Source organism: Rissa tridactyla, chromosome 1, assembly GCF_028500815.1.
Source record: "Rissa tridactyla isolate bRisTri1 chromosome 1, bRisTri1.patW.cur.20221130, whole genome shotgun sequence".
Classification (NCBI taxonomy): Eukaryota; Metazoa; Chordata; class Aves; order Charadriiformes; family Laridae; genus Rissa; species Rissa tridactyla.
This window is the reverse complement of record NC_071466.1, coordinates 158,593,603-158,615,845: the sequence shown is the minus strand read 5'-3', so window position 1 is coordinate 158,615,845 and position 22,243 is coordinate 158,593,603. Positions and strand designations below refer to the sequence as shown.

At 43.1% G+C, this 22,243-nt stretch overlaps 1 protein-coding gene across 4 annotated transcripts in view; it reads right to left on the bottom strand.

Moving 5' to 3' along the window:
• The window catches only part of STAB2 (stabilin 2), an 89,440-nt gene that overhangs the window by 48,318 nt on the left and 18,879 nt on the right, over positions 1-22,243 (bottom strand). For all 4 annotated transcript variants that reach the window (XM_054208514.1, XM_054208525.1, XM_054208534.1 and 1 more), the window contains 18 exons: positions 18,744-18,877; positions 16,827-16,909; positions 16,022-16,171; positions 14,583-14,726; positions 13,734-13,796; positions 13,522-13,641; positions 12,970-13,023; positions 11,689-11,769; positions 10,539-10,691; positions 7,464-7,526; positions 6,603-6,686; positions 5,309-5,395; positions 4,489-4,600; positions 3,072-3,252; positions 1,748-1,841; positions 1,373-1,531; positions 886-981; positions 109-204 (listed from right to left, as the gene is read on the bottom strand). In XM_054208514.1, the coding sequence (XP_054064489.1) occupies positions 109-204; positions 886-981; positions 1,373-1,531; positions 1,748-1,841; positions 3,072-3,252; positions 4,489-4,600; positions 5,309-5,395; positions 6,603-6,686; positions 7,464-7,526; positions 10,539-10,691; positions 11,689-11,769; positions 12,970-13,023; positions 13,522-13,641; positions 13,734-13,796; positions 14,583-14,726; positions 16,022-16,171; positions 16,827-16,909; positions 18,744-18,877 (1,954 nt within the window). The remainder of the gene's footprint in view (positions 1-108; positions 205-885; positions 982-1,372; positions 1,532-1,747; positions 1,842-3,071; positions 3,253-4,488; positions 4,601-5,308; positions 5,396-6,602; positions 6,687-7,463; positions 7,527-10,538; positions 10,692-11,688; positions 11,770-12,969; positions 13,024-13,521; positions 13,642-13,733; positions 13,797-14,582; positions 14,727-16,021; positions 16,172-16,826; positions 16,910-18,743; positions 18,878-22,243) is intronic.

Here is a 22,243-nt window from a genome sequence, read left to right as displayed (position 1 = left end):
CATATTTTTCCAACTGTTTATAATGGCTTTGTCATCTCTCTAGTTAAGATCCAGTGTGACAATTGTGCTGTAGATCCTGTGCTCAGAGAAGATGACCATTTTACTTACATCTGCAGCATTTCCATAGCATATTCTACCATCTCCTTCATAGCCCTTTGGGCATACACACTCCCAGCCACGAAAAGACTCAAACTGACAAGTTGCCTTTGAACCAGAAAGAGAAAAAAATTTGTTAAATACTCAGGAAGCCACTCAAGAGCAAGGACAGCCTGTAAACCCTCCTACTGATACACGTTCGTACACAACTTAACAAAGGACCATCTTCCATGGACCTCCTCACCCTCCTATAGGACAAACTCCACCAGCTGAGGGCACTGACTCCCTCACCTTCCCACCATGCGTTAAGTCTACAAGGAGTCTAAACCCTTGCTCTACCCTTTTGTGTTTCCTCTCTTCACCCGACTATGACAGACCCATACTCTGCTCCCCTGTGCTCTTTGCTTTGTCTTTGTCCCTGTGTCCTGCCTAAGGCTGGAGAGGGCACTACAGAGCACAGCAGAGCCTGCAGGTCTGCTGAACTCGGGCAGCTGCTGGTAAAGCTGGTAGATGCCCGCGTAGAGATGCGTGACTTGGGTAAACATCTCAGACTACTGCATCCACATTGCAATTGCTGGTGGAGAAGCAGGACTTATTTACTCCGGGCTTGAGGTAGCCCTACTGTACGGGCAGAAGTGGGAGCAGCCCTTGCAGTCTGTCCCCTCAGCTTTGTTCCAACTCAAACAGAAATTGCAGGCTTGAAATGGCAAGGAAATTCTATGTTGTGCGCATGAGGCGAGGTGTGATACGTATCTGAACGCTTTGTTCAGGGAATGATTAATTACTCACCAGATGATGGCATTTTCCATTTTGTTCCAGGCATGAGTTTATGGGTGTGCATTCAATTCCATTCCCCTGAAATCCATCCTTACACTTGCAGTCATTCTGTTGTTTCAATAAAACACAGCAATTCATTAAAATGTTAAAAATAGTATGCATATTCTAGATGTGGTGGATTAGTCTCTCTGTGTTTCTGCGTAGCTCCATTGACTTCAGTGGAATGGCACTGATTAATATCTCGCTGGAGATATTTATACCTGATATCTGCTAACGTACTTACTAAAAAGTATGTGCTGCCAGAACACCACCAGGTAGGAGGGAGGGAGCACCGGGATAGGAACTCAAGGAAACTGCTTTGGGTAGAGTCCATGTGGAAATAGCCTTGCGGCTGGGGGGAAGAGGAGAATTTGGGGAAGAAAACAGGGTAGGAAGCACCAGCAGAGCAAAATGGATGAGGACAAGTGCCACAGGTGGCAATGAATGTGAGAGGACGTACCTGACCTGGCCCAATGTATATGCAGGTGGCATTTTCATGGCACCCTGCCACGGTGGGCAGCAGGCAGTTGTTGATGGCCGAGCAGTCCCTTCCATCGCCTGTCCATCCTGCCTGGCAAGCGCATGTGTGCTCTCCTGGGCCTGTCTGGATGCACTCGGCCTGGGGGGGATGCAGAGACATCCATTCAGGACAGTTAGGTAGCATCTGGCTTTAGGTATAAGGCTTGTCTAAGGAATAGTGATGCCCCTATCAGGGAAGGAGCTTGAAACTGCAGTGCAAATTGTGACTCTTCCTTCTGCAAAAGTTTCTGGCCAAACCTTCCTTGCTGCCCACTTTTCTATGTTGTCAGGCTCTGTGAGATAAACACGTACTTACATTGATATTGCAGCCACCTGGGTTTAAAGCCGCACAAGGGTCAACTTTGCTGCAGCTCATGCCATCTCCCTCGTAGCCAGGTTTGCAAACACAGCTGTAGAGACAAGAGGAGGAGGGAGGCATTAAATGTGATAGAACAGCTGCAGAGTGAAACGATTGTTTTCCACTGTAACCTGCTATTTATAGGCAACTTAAAATTGGTAACCTTGGATGCATGATGCAAAAAAGCTTAAGTGATACATTATGGGTTTTTTTCCCCAAAATATTGACTGGGTTAATTAAGTCAAATCAGGGATCCGTTCTCTGTGTATGAGATGGGGAGTGAAATTAATTCTGCGCTGATGTGATCTTTGCAGAGATAATAGCTCTAAATTAATTATGTGCGGGGGTTGCTCTTTCTTTCAGTGACACAGAAGATTGCTCCCTCCCTGAAATGCATGCAAGACAACAAGTGCCCTGTTCCCCTGGGTTGTCCCCCCGAAGATTAAGCCAAATTGGAGGGAATTTCTTAAGCGCTCCAGCTATGCAGCATCCCACATTCTGCTTTCTGTGGTGACTCATTATGAACAGACTGCGGCAAAAGGGAAACTTGCTGCCTGTGAAGGTGAACGTGAGGCAAGGGTAAGGCAGCTGTAGCAGTAACAGAGTTCTGTGACGGGTCCTGTCAGGACTGGAGAGCTTGTGCTGAAGTCCCCTGTGTCATGGTGTGCAAACCTTACCTGAGCTGATGGGAGTGAACTATCTGTCCCCAAACTGTTTGAGAGTTTCATTGTTTTTCAGCAAATTCAAGCTCCTAATTCACAGAATCACAGAATCGTAGGGTTGGAAGGGACCTCTAGAGATCATCTCCAACTCCCTACCAGAGCAGGGTCGCCCAGAGCAGGTTGCACAGGAACACGTCCAGGCGGGTGGGATTCACTATGGTATGTATTTGCTATACTTTTCTTATATTTAGGTTTTAAGCCATTCACTATTCATTATGGGATGGTTATTTTAAGCCATTCGCCATTCACTATGGGATGGTTAAGAGGTTCCTAAGAGCCTTTGTAGGTGTTGGTAGGAAGGCAGCCTTCTGAGTAAGGGTCGGATGTGTACGCGTCCATCTTATCAATGTTAAATATAAGGTACAGGATAGGGCATTGAGAACGCTTAATTACTATCTTGCAACTTGAGGTCGATGCGGTACAGATTTATGCTTATTTGCTGCATAGCAGTGCTTCAGTGGTTGATTTTTGTGTACTGCTACAAGGTGCTTTTTTGATCAGGCAAATGGGAAAGAGCTGCATCAAAGTTAATATTAATTAGATACAAGTTACTGACTTACCTCACTGCACCATCGCTAAGCTGACAGTCTGCGTGCTCGTGGCAGAGCTGTAGGGAGGGCTCGCAGGGAACAACGTGCTTATCACAGAGTTTCCCCGCGTATCCACTTCTGCAGGAGCCAGGAAGACAGATCCCATCGCTGTCTATTCGGTTATCGCACTTCCCATAAATGCAGAGGCACTCTGCCAGAGATAAATTACAATGTGCAATTCCATAGTGGTAAAAGGCATCTATCCTTACATAGCATTTCTTATGATTCATGTCCTCCTTTTATTCTGGAATCTAAACTTCTGTGTTTTTGAAGTCTCACTTCGTTGGGGGACTTATTGTTTATCTATCATATCTGTGTCTTTTCAGATGTGCCTTTATAGTGCACTTATCTACCAATGAATTTCAAAGTACTTCAGAGAATTAGGAGGAAAATACTGTGCCCTAGGCTATTAAGGCTAAAGTTATTTCATTGCACCACTTTTGGTGTACTTTCAGTGATAGGGGAAGCCTTTTAATAGTGAGTCCACAGTCCTACAAATTACACAGTGCTGGGCTAGTACACAGAGCAGCAGCACAGACCTACCAGCACTCTGCTGGGGCTGGCCTGATCAGTCCTGCTGGGGGGCACAGGCCCAAAGGACATAGCGGGCAAGCCTTCTGCAATCTCAAGAATTGCCAGTAGTGACTAGTTAAGCCAATGCATACTGCTTTGGCAGGACTGGAGTTTAGGCAATACCACCCTTTCTTATGGAATTTGTCTTTTGGCTTTTATCCATGTATCTCTGAACCTTTGAGTGAGCTGTGCTTCATGAATGACGTGCTCTTTCATAGCAAAAAAGACTGAAAATGATTTTGTAGATGGGGAATATATCTATATTTGATGTTGTGTATTCTGTAGACTCTCAAACGTAGTATGGTTTGACGTAGCAGGACTAAATCTGTCAGTATGTAGAAGATGACTGCTAAGAACTATAAGCTATTCAATAGATCAGAAATTATTCAGTAAGGATAGTTATTGAGTGGCCATAAACACAATCTGTTTATAGATCTAGTTGTTCTTAGATTACATATGTTTGTCACTGCAGGCAGAATCTGTTCTGTTCTGCAATACCAGACGGGATTGGAATAACAAGGATTTTCTTTTTCAGTTACTTATGTGAGGGAGACAGAAATGGAAAGAACAATAAATTAATACAAAGCAAGCTATGGCCCCTGCAGAAAGCCAAATTAAGTCAGTGAGAAGATTTTCACTGACTCTGGGCTTACGATGTATTCTTTTGAAATAACAAATGAAAATACCCCCCAGAGAGATCTTACTCATCCTCTGTAGAGACTGTTCAGCAAGCAGTTAACTCCTACCTTAAAGTTAGTTGGATCCAAAAGAAATAGCCCATATTCTTGGGCTGAGAAAGTATGACTGTACTTACCTTTCTCACACCGAGGTCCGTATTTGCCAGGGTCTGAGCAGAACTGACAGCGTGAGCCTTGAAATGCCTCAGCACAAACGCAGGTCCCATTTCCATCCAGGCCGTCCATGCACTGTGATATGGAAGAGAGGTGATTTCTATGTATAAATTGAAATAAATCTTTTTTTATATTTTTTTTTTATTTTTTTTTAGTATGTGGTGGGTTGGAAGGGACCTTTAAAGGCCACCTAGTCCAACCCCCCTGCAGTAAGCAGGGACATCTTTAACTAGATCAGGTTGCTCAGAGCCTCATCAAGCCTGGCCTTGAATGTCTCCAGCGATGGGGCCTCCACCACCTCTCTGGGCAACGCAGAGAAGAGACTATATGCCTGTCCATATTATGTGATAGACTACCAGGAAGAACTTCAGCTTTGATGAAAAAGGTGTTTCAAAGCAAAAGCTTTTCTTGTCCTTGTACTTTGCTGCTGCGTATTCTACCTTCCTTTGCAATTTTAAATTGAGAATAGTGATCTGGGTGGTTATCCTGTACTGTGCAAAGTAAAAGTATCAGAGTGGGTCACCCAGTTCCAGCCTTGCCTGTGTGCTCTGTGTTGGAACTACAGAAACCTGCGGTTTGGACATCTGAGACGAGACCGATTCATTTTTTCCCCCCTCCGTACAACTGAACCTGAATTTCACAGCCCTCACTGGACATAAATGGAGGGTGCAGCTCCTGTGGAGCCTAACGTTCCTGTCATGTAGAAGTGCTTTAGGGACTTTTGGGACATAGCCTGTCCTTTCCCCCGTGGGAGTGCAGGGTGCTGCCAGATGCTCTGCTTACCTGCCCGTTTCCTGAGCAGGGTTTGGAGAAACCTCCTGGACACGGACTGCAGTCAGGGCCAAAGAAGCCTTTGCAACACTTTGGTTCCTGTGAAATAAAGCAAGTATCGTATTTTCTGGTGCCTTAGTGGGGAGGCGGTGCACAAAAGACAGCTCTCTGTTGTGTTTTGGCCCTCTGGCAAGGGCCTGTAGAGGTATCTGGCTCTTAAAAAGCTTATGTTGAACCAGAACGACTTCTGCAATGGTGGTGTCAAAACCAGGAGGGGTGTTGGCAGCCGAAGAGGAGGATGCACAGACTACCAGATCCTTCCCTTGTTCTTATCAGACTCATTGGCGTTAGAAATCCCTGCCCTGTCACCGGTTACAAAGGTGCCTGTGTGTATCTGCTGGTGTTGTGCGCGCTCTCGTATTTGGCAGTGGGAGCGCAGTGCAGTTCAGAGGCAGGCGGTCTCCTTGGCATGTGAGATCAGGAACTCGAAGATATGTTTTACCTTGGGGAGACACTGTGAAAGCTAGACATGCTGCTTTGATCTCCCCCCTTCCCCTCTGCACCAGTGTGGGATTTAGCCACTACACAGCCCTAAATGTTTTTCTCTGCTGCGTCTTTTGTTTTATTCATGAATTGGCTGCTTGATCCGTTTATTTATCAAGAACACAGAAAGTGTTTTAGAAAAAAACCTCATTTACATGTGTGATTCAAGGGAAATGGGAATTAGCAGAAGTCTCTCAAAGCTTATAGATTTGTGGAGTTCTCTGCTTGTTTACTTAATGGTGTTCATAAAATGCAGAAGCCTATTTAGCAGCCAGAAAGTTGTAAGTACTTGTCAGGGGCTGATGACTCCTGCGAGGACTAGACTTGCCACGCAGAGCAAGTGGAGCAACGTTCTCGGAAGTGTTTCCCGTTTGTTGTTACCCAATACTGTGTGAGGTCCTGGGACTGGAGGGCTGGGACCAAGGGGGGACCAAGCTGTCCTGTTCTTTGTGGGTGAAGGTGGGCAAAGACAGCATTTGGGCTTGGAGTCTTATGTGAAAACTCCCGAGTTTTCCTCCTCACACTCAGAGTACGAGAGCGTTGTTGTCGATAATGTACAGCAGTTAAAAACCTCACTGGAATTTGCCTGGTATTTTGCTCTAAGGTTTACCGTAGCTCCTCTCAGCGCCCTGTAGAAGGGTATGGAAACTACATGGACATCTCCAAACATACGCCAACTCCAAAAGGAAAGTTCACAATGCAAAAGACAACATTTTGGAAAACTTTTATGCCCGTTTCCCCTTAAGAAACTGTAACTCTGTACCTTTATCGTTACATTGCAGGATCTAGTACAGCCGGTTTTCTGAAAGGTTGGTCCTTCAATAATGCATCTCCGTTTTGAGAAAGGCTGGAACATGCACAAACTGGAAGCGTTAGGATTTCTACGCAATGTACGGTTCTGTGAAACAGTCTTAATATTGCAACAATTTAACTGGGGAACAGAAAGTACCTTTTTATAGTGTTGCATTAAAAAAATCTATTAAATTATGTATTTTTTCATAATATGAACTTTCTTTTCATTATAACTGAGTAATGGCATATAGGTTATTACTGAATAAGATGGGGAATAAAATTCCTGTGGTAGCTAGACTTGAGTTTTGTATGTGGAGAAACAAGCAGCCAGATTTGCATCTCTTAGATGCAAAGCAGATGGAAGATTTTTCAATCCTTTCTGAAGTTACTTCTGCAGACAGTTACTTCTGGGAGGATGCTTAATCAAAAGGAAATTTTTAACAGATGTGAGGTCTATTTTAAATGTATCCCTCCTGTTTTTTGTTTACTAACTCTCAAAGCATAATTGTAGCAATTCTTGTTCTCATCTTCCTCTTCTGCTGAAGCCTATCCTAAATAGATCTTACTTTACCTGAGAAAAGAGTCAGAGCTTCTATGAAGTCTATGAGGGATCTTGCAACAGCAAACATAATAATGCTGAAATTACTTAACGCTTCAGTCATTGCCAAAAAGAGACTGAAGTACTGTCTGTATTTGTATTTTTATGCAGTCTCCTCTATTCATATCTGTTTCTTTTGCTCACTATATCAGGAGAGCAGTAAACAACGTATGGGGACCCCTTCTCCCCATGCGTTTTGTACAACTGAGGAACCTGTCGGGCAATGTCACTTACGATGGGGTTTGAATCCTGAGGACAGGGAGCCAATGCATGCGATGAACAACTTGCACAGACACCCTAGATGGAAACAATAGAGGGTAGTTATTTGAAAAGGCATTATACCAACTACTGAGATGCATACTTATGGCTGATATACCCTGTAAATTTTAAGTTGCGTCTGTTCAATGACTTTTAACTGTCACAACATGGGTCTGGAACCCAACAGCAGCACCAGGGCTATATCCGCTGGCTCTGACTTTTTTGCTGAATGGTTGTTCATTTCCAACTTCCTCTTTTTGTCTTCATTTGTCCTTTCCCTACTCCCCTCTTTTAAAGAACTGGCAGCTTCCTAAAGAGAAGATAAGCATGGACACAAATGCACTGGCATCGTTTGCTCAACCCGGTATAATATATTAGCTAAAGTTGTTCGAGGGTCTGGTGCAGTCCGTACACTTAACTTCTATGAGAATTTTTTTATTTCTTCCTAGGAAGACCACAAATTAGTTGAGTCTTGTATATAGACAGTGTGAATAGAAATTTGTCTTGTGTATAGGTGGTGGAGAGAAAAATATTCTTTGCTTCCACAACATCGATCCTGTACTCTGCCACGATCACGCTGTGTATAGCTATTTTTATGTCTTCACCTTTCGGTTGCCTCTCCCCGCTAGCTAATTTATCACCATGTGGTGGTGACAGAGACTGCCGCTTACAGCACTGAGGAGATACGAACTCCAGTGGCAGTTTTAAAAGTCGGTACCCTGACAGGCTCACCAAGCAGTAACTTCAGAGAGGTTGAGCCTTTCGGCGTGTGGATATGGAGTTTGTCAAAGCTGTGTTGCTCATGACTGCTAATGTCTCGTGTTTCAACCAAGTTAGAATAAATCCTAGAGCTGGCATCTGGTGTGTTACTTCACCGTGTTTCATAATCAGTGGACAAGTGACCATGAACTTGAATTATGGCATTTTTCCACATAGATTTATCACTGGAGCTGTGAGGAAAGAATCAGGTACTGGTTTGGATTTAGTAGTCTCTCATGTTGTTCAGCACTTAAAGAAATAAAGGATCAGACTAACAAAAGCATTTGTGCATCAAACAGTTGAGGTATCAATGCCACTACTATGTCTCAAAGGTCTGTGGGTCAGATGTATTTTGGCAAACACATTTGGGCGTTATAGAAGCTCTTTGATAAGCTGTGTAGTCATGGCTGAAGTTGACTTTGGCTTTTAGCTTTTTTTGCATTTCTGAAAATTCCTGCAAGTGCCTCTTCGCTCCTTTAGAACTTAAAAATCTGGCTGATTGCTGTGGAAAGTGTTTGCTGCTGTTGGCGTTGTCTCCCTGCTGCTCAGTGCCACTCAGCATCACCTGTTTGCTCCCTTTCTCCACCTGGGATGGTCTCAGCCTTCGACATGTACCCGTTCCCTCCTTTTCCTGAGGATGGGAGTCCTGTCTCTCCCCTCTGCCACACTGCAGAGAGGAGATAGGGAAATGTGTCTGCACTTCCACGCAAGGTCCAACCTGCCTATTTTCAGCAGTAGATAAAAGATACTGTCTTGGCACCAAAGTGTCTGGAGCATAGACGTGTATTCCCTTCTACCAAGTCTGCTGTGAGAGTCATGACCTCTGGGAGGAGGCTGAGCAAGATATTGAGTCCTGCGGTTATTAGCAACATTCGGGTACAGTTACGTGGCTAGGTATGCGTTAACATAATGGTTTCATCTTCAGGGATGTACACTTCTTGTTGGTGTGTACAGCTGCCAGTTCCTACAAGGTTTGTCACTTTTCACTGGTACCACAAGTAGTATTTACAAGGTGGCATTGCTCCCGTTTTCCGAGGGTGATGAAGATGCACGATGGCAGGTAAGAAAAGCAAAGCCACCGCTCCCTCTGGTATTCTCCTTGCTAGCAGTGCTCTGCTTTAAAGCCTTGGATATTAAACTATATTTCAAACTATGCATGAAGCTTTCAAAGCTGACAAAAGTTCCTAACTTCAGTTTGGGGAATAATTTTTGTGACAGATGCCATTTGTTTTGTCTTTAATTTTTCATAGTGTTGCTTTAGGATTGATTGATGTCAGACATAGTTTGTAGGTAGGTTTCTGGTAGGGAATTCAAATTACTGGAGTGTAATTTGAATTTGTAAGGTGTTGATTGCTTTTTTGTATTGGAGATTGCGGCTCGGCACTCTGCCTGGTTTACGCTCAGATTGCACGTACGGCACTTTGTAGTTACTGCCAGAGGTAATAGTTCTTTAGTGCCAGCTCTTGTGTTTTCTTCGTTAAATTTTGATGCTGTCCAGCTCTTCTGGGAACTTCTTTCAAGGCTATGGTTCTGGACTGTTGTAAATTAAGACAGTAAATGTTTTGCATTGCTGTACCAGAACAGTTACCGGTCCAGATACGTGCTTGAACATGGTCCAGTCATTGGAGCCCCGCTTACCGCAAACTAAAAGCTCAGTCTGATACTCAGTCGTCTTACCAGAAATAGTATCTGAACGTTACCTAGTGTAAAGGCCTGTACTGTGTTACCAAACTGAACAAGGTATGTCAGAATCCATCCTTTGAAATATGAAACAGTTTTGTAATTCCTAATTTGAAGAAAACCGGAAGAAAGCGGGGCTAGGGGAAATTGTGGCTCCTGAAAATAACATATTTCTAATATATTAATATAAAATTAATTATTATGTTAATATTTTAACTCGCTGGCTCCTTTCCCTGCGTGTTTAGTAGAAATGAAAATACTGATACAAAATAGCTTCCCTGCGAACTTGACACTACTTACCATGTACTTGTATGCACAGGTGGGATTCAGGAACTGGAGGAAAAAGTTTGACCAGAAAGACAAGATATTTAAAAGGGCTACTGCAAGAACTAGATGAGTTGAAGTGGTACAGGAGGTGCTCATATGAGTTCCCTATTTATGGATTATTTATATTTGTTCAGTACTGCTAGCCAGGTAGCTGTATGTCATTGATACATTAATTTCCCCAAATACCCCCCTTTTATGGACAATATGAGATAAAGCAGTAAAGAGGAAGAAGGAGCATGTTATATGGAGCAGTGTAGAGCTATTCACTTGTCGTGATTCTCTTACCATTGTGACTTGACTTCTTGTCTCGTCGCACCGATGTGGTAGAATTGGAACAATTGTGGGTGGGATAAGGACCCCTGCAAGAGTATAAATGCGACCGTTTTTTGCAACAATATCTGTTTCTTCCATTTCTTCTCCACTCACCAAGACTTGTCCCTGTGAAACAATAAATTAATATTATTAATAAATTTTTCATAGCTTCTCAATTTCTGATAACTTAATTCTAAGAATTTCTAGTCATACATCTTTTTAATTGGCTATCTATTTTTTATTACACTTATTTTATGCAAGAAGCAGGTGTATGTTGCGCATTTCCTTGAATACTGGTCTACAAAAGCGGTATCTAAAGTTTTCCTCTTAATCTGCACTGTTAGCCAGTGGAACTGGTGATTAAAAGACTGGACAAAATGAGAAGACTACTGATGACTTCAGGCACTGATTTCAGTGGACATAAGCGTAATTTGTTCCCCTTTCTGACAAAGCAGGGGTAAAATGAGAGAGAATCTGGGATCTATCCAAATTCACAGGAGGAAAAAAAAAAGTATTCTTTTCTGCATTTATTCATGCAACTCATGTCTTTACAAGAATTTTCATAGGTGAATCTCTTCTCCAGAACGCTCATATTTGGCTAAAATATGCAAAGAACAGAAGGGAGTTAATGTAACAGATAAATTTGGTTTTACAAAAGTACTGACAAATTAACCCCTTTAAAAACGTGTTCATTATGTTCATCAGGGTCAGAGAGTATAATATTAACAAGAATAAAAGAATATCTATGTGTGCACTGAGAAGTGTTTAAAATAATCCAAATACATAACAAAATGATTTAAACTATTTTAAACAGATTTATTTTTTTTTTTTAAACTAGGCAGAGCATAAATGAGGATCATTCCTGGACTGGGTTTAATCATAAGAAAAAAGAAACTGCAGGCTGTCCTTACATGCCAGTCATTTGCTCTGCATCTTTTGTAATACTAATTTCTAACAGTAGGTGAGAATGGCAAGTTGAAAATTTCTGCCTCGTTATAGTAAGACATTCCTCTGCTAATGTCCCCCCTCCTCCCTTTCCCCCCCCCCCCCCATTCCCCTTGCATGCAAAGAGTTGCCCAGAGCAGAGAGAGCTCTTCACAGGTGAGAGCTGCCTTTGACTTACGGTGCTGGTCCTGTTAAAGTAAATGAACTGCTTCGCCATGCTTCTGATGTGCTCTATTGAGACGAGGCTGGCAACCTCCAGCTGAAATGAATATCAATGGGTGGAAAGAAATGTAGTTTCGTTATTCTTTTCAAATCCAGATGGATTTCCCAAGAAAGACCACTTTCCTCTTTAGGGTGAGCGAATGACCCTACCAGCTTTTCTGTAGCTATGTGGGCAGCCTCACATTGACTAACCTGCTTCTGTCATGAAGTTAGAGTGATTAAATTTCGACTGAGCTTGCTGATTGCTACATGTGAAGAGCTTGTTGCCCAAAAGGATGCTAATTTTTTGCTTAATTATAGCAAACAGTCTAAGTAAAGTTATCACCTCTCCCTAAAAATAGCTCTGTTTGCACCCTTAGACCACTGTGGAAACGGTGGTGCCGATATCCCTCCCATGCAGGGACATGAGGATCTCGTGCTTCTGCTCGCTGTGATCCTGCTCTGTGCCGGGAATGACCTCTGCCTTGGATGCTGTGAGCGGGGCCTTTTACTAAGGATAGAAACACATCCTTCCTTCCCCGCAGCAGGGGTTGGGGTGGGGATGAGCTTCAGTCTCCTCTACCCTTAGTTGCAGGTGGTGTTGCTTGGGTTCTGCTCTTTGTTTCCAGTAGAAAAAGGAGGGGAAAAACAGGGGGCTTGCTTAGAGGATGGCAAAACCACCTTTCCCTGATAAACAGGAGACTAATCTTAGCAGAATAGGCTCAGAGAGTGCTTGATTTTGATAACAACAATACTTTTCCTGTTGCTCATTCCTGCAGCTCTGCCAAGCTGACAATATACCCTGACAATGGTTCTTGCTCCACAGCAGGCTAAGGTAGCAGGTCTGAACTTCAGGATGACTGTACATATATATATATACACACATATATATGTGTGTGTGTGCGTATATATATTTCTTTTTCCCACTTGGGCTAAGTACCCAGCACCAAAAGGTATATTTTAGAGTGGAAATAGTTACCTGCATGTAACACACTAGTGTGACACAAGACAGTTTTAATTTGTCATGATGCAAGGACTATCCCATACCTCCTTGCAGGGCTTTATTTTGATTAGTGACACTGAGGTGAAAGGTTTGTGTTCTCTGTGCTCTTCTTTATGTGCAGAGGCGCAGCTGTCCTTTGCAGCCTTGCTGTGCAGCACTGAGTGGAGCCTGATCTTGGGAAATCTCTGCCTTCTGAGTGACAAAGGGTTTGAAAATGCCCTCGCACCCCTGGGTCGGTAAAGCAGCCATGCTTACCTCAGTGTTGGGGATGATGTGATATCGGACCAGCTCCAGCAGCTTCCATGAACCCTGCCCAAGTGGAAAAGAGGCCATTTTAGCCCAAAATGAGTCACACGAACCCAACCTGGCCTGTGAGAGGACATGGGGATGAGAAAGGCATCGCTGGTTGCTGCACCAGAAACCTCTGGGTCAGTGATGGTGCTCAGCTCGTGGCACGCAACCTGCCCTGTGGTGTCTGCTCCCTCTGTCTGTCCCTGCCAAGGGTGACACCTCCCAGCAGAGGCTTCGGGGCTTTGCCATGTGGCTGTCTGGGCTGTGCTGGCGGGGCAAGAGCAGAGGGGTGAGGACCTGGTGTGGGGGATTGGTGCTGCTTCATAGGATGGGAGATCCCAAATCCCGTTCCTCTCTAGGTGTTACATTGATCTCTAATTGTTAGAGATGGCTTAAACCTTGATCACAGGAGCTTAGTTTAGATCAACATAGGAAAAGGATATCTGTATACATCTACTATATATCTATATATGTATCTACTATCTAAGCAAGATTTGCATTATAGAAAGACTTTACCTCTGTGGAAAGCAGGTAATCCAGAGCCTCAGCTTTCACATTACTCAGAGCCTCGTTACTTGGAACAAAGACTGTGTAAGGTCTGCTGTCCTGCTGTAAATCCATTCCCAGGCCAGTTTTCTGTTTTGATTTAAAAAGAAAAGTGAAATTGCATATTAATATTGAAGAACATCTGAAAATAGCTTTATGGAATTGCTTTTCTGAATCCTTACCTCTATCAAAGATGTAAATTGGCTGTATCTTCCATTATCTTGAAGTACTGACATTATCGTTTCCTAAAATGAGATGAAAGTAAGATTTATTTCAGTTGGGAACATGGAATAAATGTCAATTCTTATAAGACACTTTTTGAATTACTGTGCAAGTCTCAGTTATTACAGATTGAGTGCATTTGGGTTTCCTTATTGTTTGGGTGGCTGGTGGTGTCTGGAAATGGCTGAGATGGTAGCACTCTTGTCCTGGTGGCATACTGGTGTATAGTTAGAATTCGTCATTGTCCTGAAATACTGCGTAGTCACAGAATACACAAACTGTGTATGTATGGGGAAAGTGTTACTATCTCCTCATTCCCAATGCAAAAGGGTAAAGAAATAAAATATTTGCCAAACACCATATAAATAAGTGAATTCTCAAGGAAGTACGCTAAGCAGGGCACCCCAGCCCCCCCAAATCATCAGTTTTTATAATATTAGCCTTTTGGGGGGAGGGATCTCTGCTTTGAATAAAAGTCTTGCCTGATATCTGTCCAGATGTCCCTGCTTTTAGTATGCTGTTCTGGAATTCAGTGAGATACACTGATCATGACTGCCAATTTCCTAAGGAAACCACTCAAATGCAGTGAGTACAACCTGATCCTCCGCAGACCAGCTTGGCAGAAGAATAAATGTCTGTGTGCTGTGGAAACTGTGTCATTACCTTTCACTTTGAATGTTGCTTCTCTGAGTTGACGCACAATGGCTGGGTAGAGTTTGTCTACCTGCTGTCAGGCATCCTCCTTTGCATTCAATTAATGTGAAACTATTTTAAAGTTTGCCATTGCATGTATATAGCATACAGCTCACCTCTTTGCTGCTTTTAAATGATGGCTCCATGTTGTCCAAGGCTTTGTCAATAATGTGCAAAATCCCATTGGAAGCAATAATATTTCCCTGCAAAAGTTTTCCTTTTCGTTTTCCTCCTTGGATTCTGACTCTTAATTGATTATCCTGAAAGAAGCCAGGCAATGGATAGTGAGCTCTCTATTATGGGATGAGAACAGAGAGACCATGAGTGTTGAATAAAGTCTAACACCCCCTTCCATTGCCAACACCTGGGCCATTTAAATCTGGGGAGGCTAAAGGGTGCTTCCAGTGCTTATCAAGGAAATGGAAAAAATTCCTTTGACTTTGGATCAGGACCATGTTATTTTGTTCCAGGACAGCAAAGTTCAGAAGAGAAGTGGGGACAGGCCCTGTGGGGAGAGCAACGTACCTAAAATGCTCTGATGACTGCTAGTAATAAAAGTCTGCCAGGAAATGATTTAGAACGTGATTGTACTGAAAGGGTCAACTCCCGTAATCTTAAGGGACTACAACCCATTTCCTTATATTATATGTATATTTAAAACAACAAAATGTTGCTGATTCTGCACTGTACTGAAGCCTGCAGGAAACTAACAGGCTCAGACAGCAATGATTTTTTCCTGTTACAGATGGAGTGCGTACTGGTTAGAGAAATAAAATAGATCTCTCTTCTCAGATGCCACTGATTTACTAAAAAACATGAGAAGTACTTGATTTCAGCCTTCAAATAGACTCAAGTCATTAGCAGACATTTAATGGACCAAGAGCAATAATTCTATATTATAAAATCTAGTATATCAGCTGTATAGAACAATTCTTTTAAACCGTGGGATCAGACTGCCCTGATGTTTTCTGACATTGAATAAGCTGGGCTAGCGATGAACTTTACTCGATGTTTTTCATGATAAATCACCACGTGCATTTTATTTATGTTGAAGACTTTTATGTGCTGCATCATTCAAAGGATGCTGATGCTCAGTGGGAGGTGGGATCTGCAGTGCAGTCGGTGCTTGCTTTGTGTGAGGAGTAGGCACAGGTTTCCAGCATATGCTCTGGGTTTTTCTCTTCCCACACCTCCTCTTACTTCACCTAGGCTCTTTTAATAACCCCCCCAGCTCTGCTGGTCATACCTGCAGATTTAAGATGACTTAATTTTAGCAAACGTTTTTAGAGCAGTCTGCGTTAGACTGCTATGTCACTCAGCGGTGATGGATCTCTAAAGGCTATATTTGTTTTCTCTGATTTTAGTGGGAACTTTGGTGCTGACGGGGTTTCAAGTTTGACTTGAACTCCTTGTAATGCATAGCCACAGCTGTGTTTTTTTCATAATCCAGCAGCTATCTGCAACCTGACATCTCGCTGCAGAAAGACCTGTCATGCTCCTTGTTGAGTGAACAGAGAGTAGCATTCTTGTTGAAGTAGGCTGGAAGGCCACTTACCTTTTCTCCTTTTGACATCTCTCCTGACTTGCCAGTCAACGTATAGATTATGTTAGTATTATTCAAGCTACTGGTATTCAGTTGACCAGCAATTACATGGAGTTTCACGAAGTACTGTGCTTTCTGTTTATTATTCATGAGATCCTTTACCTAGAAGAGCAGAACAGAGATTTGTTTCAATACAGGCTCCATCTAAAAAATCAAAAATCTCATAGTGAATGCTTATTTCCCTCCAGCTGTTACGTTCTGAAATATTATGTTTTCTTCTGAAGTGAGGTTAGAGGGTCTGAACTGGGTGGAGGCCTCTCTTGGTTTCAGTTCAGGTCAGATCACACCCTTATGACCCTGCGTGAGCAGTCAGTGCCTTCAGAGTTCTCCTGACTTCAGTGGAAGGCAATGGATGCTCACCATTTGCATATAAGGCCACTTTTTTTAAAAAAAAAACCCATAATTTTTTATCACCTGGGCATAAAAAGTGACTTGCAGGCCCCCTGCCAGAAACGCCGATCTTAGTTCAGCCCCTGTCTCAACTAACTGAAAAACCCTTGAGGATATGAATGTAAGGCAATCCAAGACTTACTTGAAGCATGACTGTGTTCTACCCTGATTTGCCAAGTTATTTGCTTTTCTTTCAAGTAGGAAAAAGATAATCTCTGGCCCCTACATTTAAATGTATCCAGAAGTGTACCAGAGAAAAAAGTTCTTCTGAATCTGTTGAATCAAACCACTTTTAATACAGATGAGATTTCTGAAGGAGCTAAATCCCACCCCCCCCAGTTTAAAACCCTCTCTGTTGTTTACTTACATTTGTACCTTTGAGCCCCCTGTTTGTTGGTACGAGCACAGTAAATGGTCCCAGAGTACTCAGTGGCCATTCATAGACGTTTTCTTATAGGGACAGAGGGAAAAAACAAAAAAACAAACAAACAAACAAAAAAAGTTTAAACATGTATTGGAAAGCTCATTGAAGGAAGAGACTGTGTAATCTGTGCTAGGTATGTAAGGGCAGAATAAGAAAGAACGTTACCTGTGATTATTAAAAGTTAATTTAAGATTCTAAAATTCAAATTGTTGAAAGATGAGAGGCAAACGGGGCGTAAAATTCCTGGTGCTGCTGCATATTTGACACAGGATTAGGCAAACCAGAATGCTTCTGGCACCCTGGGTTCTGTGGCACGCAGACCACAGTGATGGACGTGAAAACAGCATTTCTTTGCAGATGTGTCTTTACAGGAAGATGGCCTCCTGCTTCAAATCAATTTAATCTTCATGGGGTGGGGGATATGCTGCTGATAACCCGCTGGTAGTGCAAATATCAGCAAACACATAGCTGGTAATAAAAGCTGATGCGCTGAAAGTTAATTAAAGTTCATTTGCTACCCAGATGGTATTTCCGTTTCCAAGACAGCAGTATGAGACCACTGATTATGTAGTTGAAGGCATTAAATATTTCTAATATTCAGATGTTTTTCCAGAGGTTTAAAATCACAACTAAAACCATCTTTACAGTTTTTACAGGTATACTGTACCATAGAATATTCCTCAAAATTAATATGCTTAAATATGTAAAATTAATTTTACAAAACAATGTGGACTATTCTGCTGTATATTCTTAGTTTTTGAAAGACATTAATATGGAGTAAATTTATTGTAAAATAATTTTTGCAGTTAATGTGTCTTTGTAGTTTCTGGCTAGTAAATCAAATGGCACACTTATGTCCAAAACTTAACCAAAGAACATAAAATCTGGGTTGTTGTTAACAAATGGTGGCGCCCAGCATGTAAGGCACTTTTCAGACATGTAAGGAGAAACACGCAGAGAAACTGAACTCTCAGTGCTGAGGCACATTCTTCAGTGCTGAATGTGAAGGTCACCGTCAGACTTTGTTCTTGGCCAGATATGGGGAATTCTTATTCTGTTCTGGTCAGGAATTCAGGATCTTTATTTTAATTGCTGGGCTCAGTGGAAAGAACCGGAGGAAATTTTTCGTATTCACAAATTTAACTCAAAGATCCAACTTGATTCTAGCAGTGTTTGTTCATAGCTCAAATTTGTGGCCATGCAACAGAAGATGATGAAGACAGTTGTGCTGTTCTGTTCACATGGCGACTGTAATAACTGTGAAAGACTAGAAGCTGTGAGCCCTGAGAGGGGCTCTGTCTCACCTCCGCAGACGGTTTGGAGATGTGGAGACACCCTAGCTATGGCTGAAGTGTTCTGGTGGGTGGTCCTGAGGGTGATGGAGACCATGGATGGGATAAATCTCTTTGTCTCTCTCCTCTTTCCTGGTGAAAGCAATGCCACTGCTGATGGCTGGGGACCAGGGAAGAGAGACCCAGCTGAGAATCCTGGTGTTTTTTGGTGACTTATGTGTGTCAGCCTAGATCAAATCTCAATTATCCAAATCAATGGGGACAGAGAATGAGAAGAAGTGGGATGATCCCACTCATTCCACTCTGGGGCAAACCCCCCACTGGTGACATCAAAAGCTGTGTGAGGGGTTGTGGGAATGTGTTTAGCACTTCTGCTTGGAAATTCTTGCAGATTGCACGGCATGCTGAGCAACGGCAGCTTCAGGTGGATGGAGGGAGCCTGTGGGGAGTAATGTGCATGCCGTGGCATGCTGTTAGTGGCACCTTCCTGCAGCGGGGAGCATTGGGGGAAGACAGGAAGATCAACCCACCCAGCAGGAGCTGACTCTGCTTGTGTGTGGTCACTTACCCATGAGCGATAAGGCAGATGTCAGCTTGCCTTGCCACCGTCCTCCCACTTCTGCATTCAGGTCTCGGAGGCGCTCCATGATGTTTCCGTAGCACACAAAGCCGTTCCCCACGGACCCCCCCTGGCATGAACACCTGTGAAGGGATTGTCATTTTAGCTGTGCGCTGGTGCCCTGTGGTGTCATGGAGGATCTGTGCCAGATGTTTAACTATTGCTTCTCTGAAGACATTTTCAGGAAGCACCAAGGCATTTTAGTTTAATCTTTGCTTCCGCATGCTGTGAAATATGTCAGCATGTATGGCAGGCTGGTGGCTGCTTGCCTGACGTGATGCCTTTCTGTCAGCTGGGCCAGGAGGCAGTGGTGTCTGTCTTGCAGGACCTCTTTGAACGGGGGCTACGGCGACGCCCCTGGCTACGGTGCAGCCTCTGGTCCCCAAATGTTGTGGTTGCTGGAGCTCAGAAAGCCACTGAGGCTGCCTGCCTGTGGGCAAGGAGAGGCTACGACATAAATCATAGAATCATCTAGGTTGGAAGAGACCTTTGAGAACATCAAGTTATGTATGAAGCTATACTTGCAATAGCTGTATGGGACTGGTAGAAAAAGGCAGGCAGGGGTTTCAGTCCTTTCAACAAAGCAAAGTGGTTGGTTGTTACCCTGCCCTTTAAGTAACGCAACCATTTTGGGCAATGATACTGCTGCTTTAATATTAATCTTTTTTTTTCTGAAGCTGCTGAAGCATGAAATCTCATGCTTTTTCAAATGTATGCTTCTGCTGTCTCTGCACTGGAAATAGCATCTCATCTTTAACACCCCAGCTGTCCCCTGGGGACTGCAGCCTGTGAGAGGTGTCAGTGATGTGCGGTTGACCCAGTCCTACATACGTCTGAAGCAGGCTTAGGCTCTGGTGCCCATGAGAGTGACAGGCAATGCCTCGAGGTGGGCTCAATGTCCTCACTGCCTTGGGATGGGCTGCATTTGAAGTAGCGTGTTGCAGCCAAGGCAAAAATCTAAAGGAAATTTATGGAAGAACGACCCCAAGTGTCAGTCTGACATTTTCTGTCTTAGGAGGGAGGGAAAGCACCTCATTAAAACTGAATCTTATGGATGTGCAAGACCTCAGCATTGCAAGAGAGGTGGGGAAGAAATTGTTGGTCGTCAATGTGATTGACACGTGCTTGCTATTAGATGCTGATAGGTACAAAGGGTTGTGAGTTTCAAAGAGCAACCAGGACTCGCATGTGCCTTGACTATTCACTGGGAGAGGGGGTTAGTACTTTCTAAAAAAATCTTTAAGCCTGTCTCAACGTGAGGGGCCATCGATGCCTGCTGGATTTGCCAATCTCAGCTCTTTCTGTTGCAGTCTTCAGAAAACCAGCCCCTGCTAGGCTGCTCCTGGGATACTGGCTGGTGGTGTCAGCTCAGTCATTGCTCATCTTCAGAGCTAAAATTAAAGCAGGTGCTTGTCAACACATAGCACGCACAGAAAGAAATCCTAACTATGCTTAGGAGGCTAAACAACTGTATGGTGTGTGTTGCCAAACATTGCCTTTTAATGGTGCCTTTCCTAATTAAGTCTCCAGCATGTTCAGTCTTCATATAAGCCTTATCCATAATGATTCATTTCTCTGGATATTTTTTCCTAAAGGCATCATTAGAGAAGGAACATTACTCCATGCAAGCAAAAGATGTTCTTTATATAACTAATGACCTAATCATTTGCATGTGCTGGTTGTTACAAACACATCTGCCACTCACACCCCACAGTAGTATCAACCAATCATCTCCAAAATGATGGAGAGCCAAATCATCTCCTGTTTCCCACATACAGTCTCTACTGTAGATGTTTCTCTGGTGATAGCAATATTTGAAAATCCCCACGGTCCCTGCAGTCTGGGGGGCTACATATAGACTCAGAGGGGTGCTGGGATTTTGGCCAAGAGCTGCAAGCTTTGACTCCTTCTGGTCCCGGGTGAAAACAGCAGTCTAAAAGCATCTTAAAATTTTATGATGTGATTCTGATGGTTAGCCCTCTTCTTTTTAAGGGGATCTTTTGGGCAGAGGGTATGACTGTGGAGCTCGGATAAAGGGTTTAGTGCTGGGAGAGAGGAACTGCTACTCCTTGGGAGCTGACCCCTTTCTTCTGATGGGGTAAATATTGCTGTATTGATGTAGATAGCCCCCTTCACTTCTGAGCAGAGAAGAAAAAAACCTGAGGCTTCAAAGGAGCTGCGGAACAGTTTAGTACAAAAAAGAAACTACCCTTGAAATATTGCACAAATCACACCAAGGTTTCAAATTAAACCTCTCCTCTCTTTTTCAGCAAACGGTCATAAAGAAGCAGGTGGCTAAACATAGTAACTTTTTTGGCTATCATTTCCAGGGGCACAGTGAACTGCAGAAATATCTACGTAGTTTGAAATTTCTTTTCTGAAGACAATATTGCTTTTAACTGAGTGGCTGTTCGGTAACACGGTTTGGATTTGACTGCCAAAGGAAAGCATTTAGCAACTACAGATTAGCGCTTCTTGCATAGGTTGAAGGGTCGAATCCTTCCACCTGTCTGTCCCCTTCTGATGGAGTAATTGACTCTGTGTGGTCGGGCTCGGGAAGCACCAGCTGGGTGACTGACTAGATGAGCTCTGTCTTAGCTTTGCCTGGAGGATCTGGTTTGCGACTCATACTGCACGTGGCTATGTAAGTTTTGCTTTGAATGCACTGTGTACTGTACAGGCTGGGTGCCTCTAAAGAGGAACAGCTGTACAACAAACCCCACCGCACTATTTAAACTTAGTTGTTGTTTTCATAATGCGCTGCATGGACAGTACAGGCAGGACTGAAAAAGATGGGAACTGTCACTACTTCAGCTTACCCAGGACGGGGAAGAGAATTGTATCTCTCTGTAAAAGGGGAGCTCAGCTTTCTGTCTCCATTTTACCTGAAACTTGTATAATAGAATTTTGGTTTGTGAAGCTATTAATTTCTACATCGAAGACATAGTTAGAGTAAAAATAAGAGTGAGATTAAAAAGGAAAATAATTGAGTTTAACCATGGGAAAGCTAGCTCTGCTCAGAAACCAGAGAGGTTGTGGTCTGATATGCAGTGTAATTCTGCACCAGATGAAGCTTTGTAGCTTCTGGGCAAGAGTGAACATAATTAGTGAGCTGAAGCAATGCCATAGAAAGTGTCAGCAATCACTAAGGAAAGATATATATGGGAACAGAAAACAGATGACAACCTCCCGGAAAATCAAGATTATGTTCACAAACTAAATGTTTGTCTTTTCTACATCTTTGTATAAGAGACTTATTCCTGTATAATAATCTGATTCTGAAGAAAGTAGAAGTGAATCTTTATGGGGGAAGCCAGCAGCGCAATTGCGTCTTTAATAAAAACAAAACCAAAAATAAAAGAAAGGAAGTGATGGAGGTTTGTGGCCTCTGTAACAGCTTTGTGTTTTAGAAGAAGTAAAAAACCCAACCAAAACAAGCCCTCCCAAAT